Consider the following 6603-nt stretch of genomic DNA (forward strand, 5'->3'; position numbering starts at 1 on the left):
GGCGCGGGGCCCGGCCGGGCCGCGGCCCAGGGCTGACGTCTCGCTGCCCGCACAGGTGGCCAACATCTTACTGAACGGCGTGAAGTACGAGAGCGAGCTGCCGGGCGCGGGCGAGCCGGCCGACCAGCCGCTGTCCCTGCGCCGCCTCTGCGCCACCATCTGCCACATGCCGGCCGCGCTGCGCAGCCTGTGCCTCAATCACTTCCTGGGTGAGCGCGGGGCCTCCACCCTGGGCCTCGCCCCCCGGGCCTCGCCTCTCTGGCTGACTCCCTGGGCCTCGTCTCCCAGGCCTCGCTTTCCAGACCTCGCTCCCTGAGCCTCCCCCCGCCCCCTGCCTCCCGGGCCTCACTTCCGGGCTCCAGACAGCACTGAGGGCGGCGGGGGGGCCTGGGCTGCGAGTGGACGCCCGCCCACCCACGGCTCGGGCTCTCCACCTCCCAAGCAGCCCTACACCTAGGGCTTCACAGGCCCAAACCCCCAAGACTCCTGGCGGTTAAGCAGGGGACCCCATGTTCCACAGCGCTTCCTCACCCCCAACCACGGAGCTCTCCACGGATGCCCTTGAAGCTCCTGAGCTCGCTGGGTGACAGCCCCGAGCCGCCTGGTCTTTGTGCTAGGTAAAGGCCGGGCCTCTGAGGCCTCCTCCCTCCCTCCCTCCAGGGTGGCTGTCGTTCGAGGGCATGCTGCTCTTCTACACGGACTTCATGGGCGAGGTGGTGTTCCAGGGGGACCCGAAGGCGCCCCACGCGTCCGAGGCGTACCAGAAGTACAACCGCGGCGTGACGGTGGGCTGCTGGGGCCTGTGCATCTACGCCTTCAGCGCTGCCTTCTACTCAGGTACAGCCGGCGCCGCGCTGCGCCGGGGGCCCCGGAGGGCGGTGGAGGCTCATTAAGCATCTGCCTGTCAGCCCAGCTACCCAAGAGGCAGAGCTAGGAAGATACAGGTGTGAGGCCAGCCCGGCGGCGCTAGCCAAGCCCTCATCTCCGCTGTAAGGCGAGATGGCACCTGCCTAGGATCCCAGCCGTTAGGGAGGCAGAGATGGACAACCGGGCAGAAAACGAGTAAGATCTCATCTCAGTGGGATGTGGTGGTCCACACCTGTAGGCAGCACTACACACAGCAGGGTAGGGAGGAAGATGGAGGTCTGAGGCTAGCCCAGAATAAAGTGTGAGATCCTATGCAGAAAATAATACCCATAGAGGGCGGATGGTGGGGCTGGAGTGGGCGTCCGTGGGCGCGTGCTGGGCCCTGAGCTCACACCGCAGTACCTGTCGCCTCTCTGGCTGACTGGAGGAGGAGGTGAGGAAGAGCATGTGGCTGCTGGCCCACTGGGACTCTGCGATCGTCAACCTCAGCCTCTACCCCTGAACCCCCAAATCTTCTGGGTGAAAGGGCAGTGGGTCCTGCCTTCCATCCTGTGTATTCCTGGGGCAGAAATACCTTCTAGTCAGGGGTGAGCCCGTGAGCCCGCATCCCCGCTCACCCCGCCCGTCCACAGCCATCCTGGAGAAGCTGGAGGAGCGGCTGAGCATCCGCACCCTCTACTTCATCGCCTACCTCGCCTTTGGCCTGGGCACTGGGCTGGCCACGCTCTCCCGGAACCTCTACGTGGTCCTGTCCCTCTGCGTCACCTATGGTGTCCTCTTCTCCACGCTCTGCACCCTGCCCTACTCGCTGCTCTGCGACTACTACCAGAGCAAGAAGGTGAGCACTTCCGGTGGCATGTGTCTGGGGGACTTCCCCAAGGCCCCGCCCCAGCATGGGGAAGATGCAGTGAGCCCTCCTGAGTGTCCCCCCGCCAGCCGCCTCCATGCAAGGCGGGAGGCCTGCCCTGCCCCTTCCCCAGCCCACTTCCAGGTCCCGTGTTAGTAGCAGAGACTCAGGGCCAGGCTTAGAGGATGGGAGGTGAGGCACGAAAACCCAGTGATCAGCGTCGATGGCAAAACAGCCAGAATGGGCCAGGCGCCGTGGCTCACACCTGTCATCCTGGCTGCTCAGGAGGCTGAGAGCTAAGGTCCCTGGTTCAAAGCCAGCCTGGACAGGAAAATCCTCAGGACTCCTAGCTCCAGTGTATCACATAAAAACTGGAAGTGGAGCCGTGGCTTAAGTGGTAGAGCTCTAGCTTGGAGAAGAATGAAAACAAAAAGCTCAGGGACAGGGCCCAGGCCCCACGTTCAAGCCCCCAGACTGGCACAAACCCAAAGACAGAATGGATGTCCCACGTGCACCTACATAAGACAGCACCATTTTAAACAGGCCGGCGGGGCAGGGCTGGGCGCTGGGCCTGGCCACATGGGCGTCTGAAGCAAAAGGGAAACGTTGGCGGAACCTGTCCCTGTCACGCAGACAGAGGTCTGAGGACCACGCCTTGTGGGTGGCACTGTGCCCACAGCGACAGAGTTGCCCGGACAGCGGTGCCACACCCTGCAGGCTGGCCCGTGCTGGCCCTGCCACATCGCTGCTCCTCTGCGCAGTGGTTGGGGAGGATCCCAGAGGCTCCCCCTCGTTCCCCCCACCCCAGCGGAGCTGTGCGTCTCGGGATCCCAGCCTTGGCTGCTCTGGGAGGGCCCAGGGGAGTGCTGCGGTGCATCCTGGGCTGACTGGTGGAGTGCGGGGAGTGGAGGCGGAGCCTCAGCCCGGCAGCTGTCCCCAGGGAGCAGTGGAGGGCGGGAGGGGGCAGGCCTCCGGGCTGGGCTGTGGCATGGCACTGACGCCCCATCTCTCAGTTCGCAGGGTCCGGGGCGGACGGCGGCCGCCGGGGCATGGGCGTGGACATCTCCTTGCTCAGCTGCCAGTACTTCCTGGCCCAGATCCTCGTCTCCCTGGTCCTGGGGCCCCTGACCTCGGCCGTGGGCAGCGCCACGGGGGTGATGTACTTCTCCAGCCTTGTGTCCTTCCTGGGCTGCCTCTATTCATCCCTGTTTGTCACTTACGAGCTCCCTGCCGGTGACACGGGGGACCAGGAGTACCAGCCTCTCCTGCTCAACGTCTGACGGCCCCCCCCTCCCAGCCCGGACTCTGGACTTGTGCAGGGCCAACGGCAGCCACCCCACCTCCCCCAGGAACCCCAGGCTTTGGGGGGTCGGGGCAGCTTCCGGTGAGATGTAAATACTAGGTAAAATAAATGGACAGCAGCAAGCCTGCAGTTTCAGCCGCCCTCTGGTGTGAGGTCGCCGGGGACTGAGCTGCTGCCAGGGGACTTGAGCAGCGGGAGGATACAGGTTACTGGTGGAAGTGAAGGTGTGGGCCAGGCATGGTGGCTCACTCCTGTAATCAAAAACGGAAGCAAAAAGGGCTGGGGGGGTGGTTCAGGTGCCTGCCTGGCACGGGTGAGGCAAAGGAGAAACAAAAAGGAAGGCTATCTTGGTGCAGTTCTCAATCTGGGGTGACTGTGCCACCCCTCCCTAGGACTGTGGCAGGGTCTGGACATGGGTTCCGTTGTTACCACTCAGGTGGCCGCCGCGGCCATCGTATGTGTGTGTGGGGGGGTGCACGCACACGTCCCACGTGCACACAGGCTCCAGTGACAAAGAATTCCCGAGTCCTAGGTGCTAACAGAGCTGAGGACACAGATTCTGCATGCTGCGCTGTGCAGGGGGAGGCCCGATCATTCGTTTACTCGTTCATCCCTTCACCCCTGTGCCCACCTGCTGTGGTTTGATCTGCAGTGTCTCCCGGAGGCCCGCATGGGACCACGTAGTCCCCAGCCCACAGCAGTCAGGACGTGAGGGGGCTCCAAGAGGGGCTGGGGGGGGGGAGTAGGGTCACGGGGCACGCCCCGGAAGGGGATCTTAGCCCCTCAGCCCTTCCACTCTGCGCTTGCTGGCAGCAGGTATCTTCTTCCTCCACCCACTCTGGCCATGCTGCCCGGCACTGGCTGAGGTTCCCGCCGCCCCTGGCCACAGGCTGAGCCTCAGGCGTTTCATTACCCACCAGTGCACGTACCCCATAAACACCCAGCCGGTGCCCTGGCTCCGGGAAGCAGTGGCAGACGGGGACCGGCTGCAAGTGACAGGTATCCGTCCACAGGTAAAGCCTGAGGCACTCAGCCTGCACGAGCCCTGCGTGAGACTCCTGGAGCAGTGCTCTGAGGGAGGGAGCCATCTCTGAGGGAGGGACCCCAGGCCCGGAGATGCCCAGAGAAGTAGGAATGAGGGGGACCTCCTGATCAACTCCATCTGCCCCCCAACTTGAAGGCAGGATGCCTCCTCTTCCGCAGTTCGTGGGCAGACACCTGGGTCCTGCTGGGAGCCAGAGTATACAGGCTGCGCTGGCTAGGGGGAGGCAGAGAGGCAGGAAAGCCCTGGCCTCTGTCACGTGCCTCGGCCTCTTCTCTTGGCTCTTGGGCTCGGGCTTCCACCTCCACCATCACTGTCCCGTGACCACCTGCTGCCCTGCTGGACCAACGTTCCATCTCCCTGCAGCAGGAAGAACTGTAGACCGAGGCTAGGCCCCGCCTCATCCCAGGACACCTGGCCGACCGACACGCTGCACCCACTCTGAGGAGTGAGCGACCACCTGAGCCCACTCTGCACGCCCACGGCCGACCCCGCCCAGCTTCCCACTTGGGGCGGTGGTCCTTTCTCTGCCTTCAGCTGCCATCCTACCCTGTATGTGTGGCACCGCGGGAGGCGGCCCCCACGCCCAAGAGAAGCACAGGGAGTCCCTGACCGGCCTGGAGTCTCCTTGGAGCGGCCTCCTGATGTTTCCTCATTTCCCTGGATCTGTGGACGCGTCTCCCACGCACACGTTGCTTGGGGAGGTGGCTTAGCTTTCTGAGAATGTGCGTGGCTGCCTCCACTCTTTTGCTGAGAATGGGGAGAGGCTTGGGGCGGCCCCATCACGGTGGCCTCTAATCCCGGTCCTCCTCCCTCCAGCTTCAAAAGCAGAGAGGATGGTTTCAACGAGGGCGTGCATGGCCCCAGGCCTCTGCTCTGAAGTCTGCCCAGGGATGCTGGGCAGGGCAGCGTGGAGGGTGGTCTTCCTCCTCCAGAGCTGTGGGGGCCACCGCCGCCAGTCCACGAGCTGCACCCCACCTCTCAGCTCCTTGCTGACCTGAGTGGGGATGGAGATGCAGCCGCCGAGGGCAGTGCCCCGAACCTGCTACCACATCAGGAGGGACGCGCCCACCCCATTCACAGATCCGCGAGCTGCTCCCTAGCAGCAAACGCGGGGCCGGGACAGGGGCAGAGCGGCCCCGGCCCTCCCATCATCCCACTCGGGCCACTAGACACGAAACTAAAGCTGTACAGCTGGAATCAGAGCTGCTCCCGACTGTCCCCCGAGAACACACAAGGACCCCCGTTCTCCTGCTACTCACCGGGGACTGCAGGGGCAGGGACAGCCCCTAGCTGTGGTTTTTGTATTTTTTCAGTACCAGTCATGGGGCTTGAGCTCAGGGCCTGGCCATTCTCGCTTGAGCCACTTGAGCAACGGCTCCACTTCCAGAGTTTTGGTAGTAGATTGGAGGTGAGTCTCGCAGACTTTCCTGCCTGGGTTTGGCTTCGAACTGTGAGCCTCAGATCACAGCCTTCATACGCTCCAGGTAGGGAGGGTTGTGGTGCAAACCCCAATTTTTGCCTAGGCTTTGAGGTCTGGCAGAAAGCAAAAGACACCACCTGTGCGCACAGCCTTTGCTTCTCCCTCATCAGTGTCAGGGCCCTCTCCCCTCCCCCCCAGCACGGCACAGCACCCCCCCCCCGCCCGCCACCACAGCCCTGCTCTGCGGTGACCTTTTCCAGCTGCCGTTTTGCCCAGGCCCTCCCTCCCCCCGCCCCCGACAAATCCACACATCTCCCACATTCACCTGAGGGTTCCAGAGGACAGACACCTGGGCTGTGACCACTGCCACCTGGTGGCCAGGACCAGGACCAGAGTGACGGGGAGTGCCGGCAGATGCATAGCTGATCACAGCCTCCCGCAGCCTGAGCAGGAACTGCACGCAAGTCCTGCCTCAAATGTAACCATCACTCGGGACATCCGTCCCAAGGATGGAATCCACCAGGTCTGAACCCCCGAGGATAGGCATGGTTGTCGGGGGCAGCAAGAATAGGAAAAACTGGGGAGGGAGGTCAGCCGTGGGCGCCTGGCTCCCTCGGAGGAGCTGTCTGGCTATTCATGCCTTTGATGTGAGCACACCGCTGCAGGGCCCATCCACCCATCCATCCTCCACCCATCCATCCACCTGTCCATCACCCACCATTCATTCACTCATCCACCCTGCCATCCATCATCCAACCACCACACCCCCATTTACTATCCAGCGAGAAAGAGGCAAGGCCCTTCTACACACAGGGTCTGCCCATTACCAAGACACCAGGACAGGGCCAGCCACGCTGCCCATGAGCAGAGCTGTGCAGGGGAGATCAGCCTGGCCTCTGACAGGTCAAGGAACCAATGACCACTCCACGAACTGTCACCACGGGTGGGAGGAACCAAGTGTCCCAGCCAGAACTTGAGCTGTCGGAGCTCTTGGAGCAGCACTGAGCCTCCAGGGGCATGTGTCCCCGGGGGAAGCAGCAACCCACGCCCAGCGGGGCTCAGTGGGGCTGGGGCTGGAGCTGCTCTGGGACCACCAGGGAGGCATGAGCTCATTGACGGAC

At 63.5% G+C, this 6603-nt stretch overlaps 1 protein-coding gene across 1 annotated transcript in view; it reads left to right on the forward strand.

The window, feature by feature from the left end:
* Slc45a1 (solute carrier family 45, member 1) overlaps positions 1-2994 on the forward strand; it is a 9920-nt gene extending 6926 nt beyond the window's left edge. Inside the window, exons 5-8 of the mRNA XM_013033623.1 lie at positions 56-209; positions 661-837; positions 1500-1705; positions 2728-2994. Of these exons, the coding sequence (XP_012889077.1) occupies positions 56-209; positions 661-837; positions 1500-1705; positions 2728-2994 (804 nt within the window). The remainder of the gene's footprint in view (positions 1-55; positions 210-660; positions 838-1499; positions 1706-2727) is intronic.
* The last annotated feature ends 3609 nt before the right edge of the window (positions 2995-6603 follow it).

This window comes from Dipodomys ordii, unplaced genomic scaffold (assembly GCF_000151885.1).
Source record: "Dipodomys ordii isolate 6190 unplaced genomic scaffold, Dord_2.0 Scaffold6, whole genome shotgun sequence".
In the NCBI taxonomy this organism is placed as follows: domain Eukaryota; kingdom Metazoa; phylum Chordata; class Mammalia; order Rodentia; family Heteromyidae; genus Dipodomys; species Dipodomys ordii.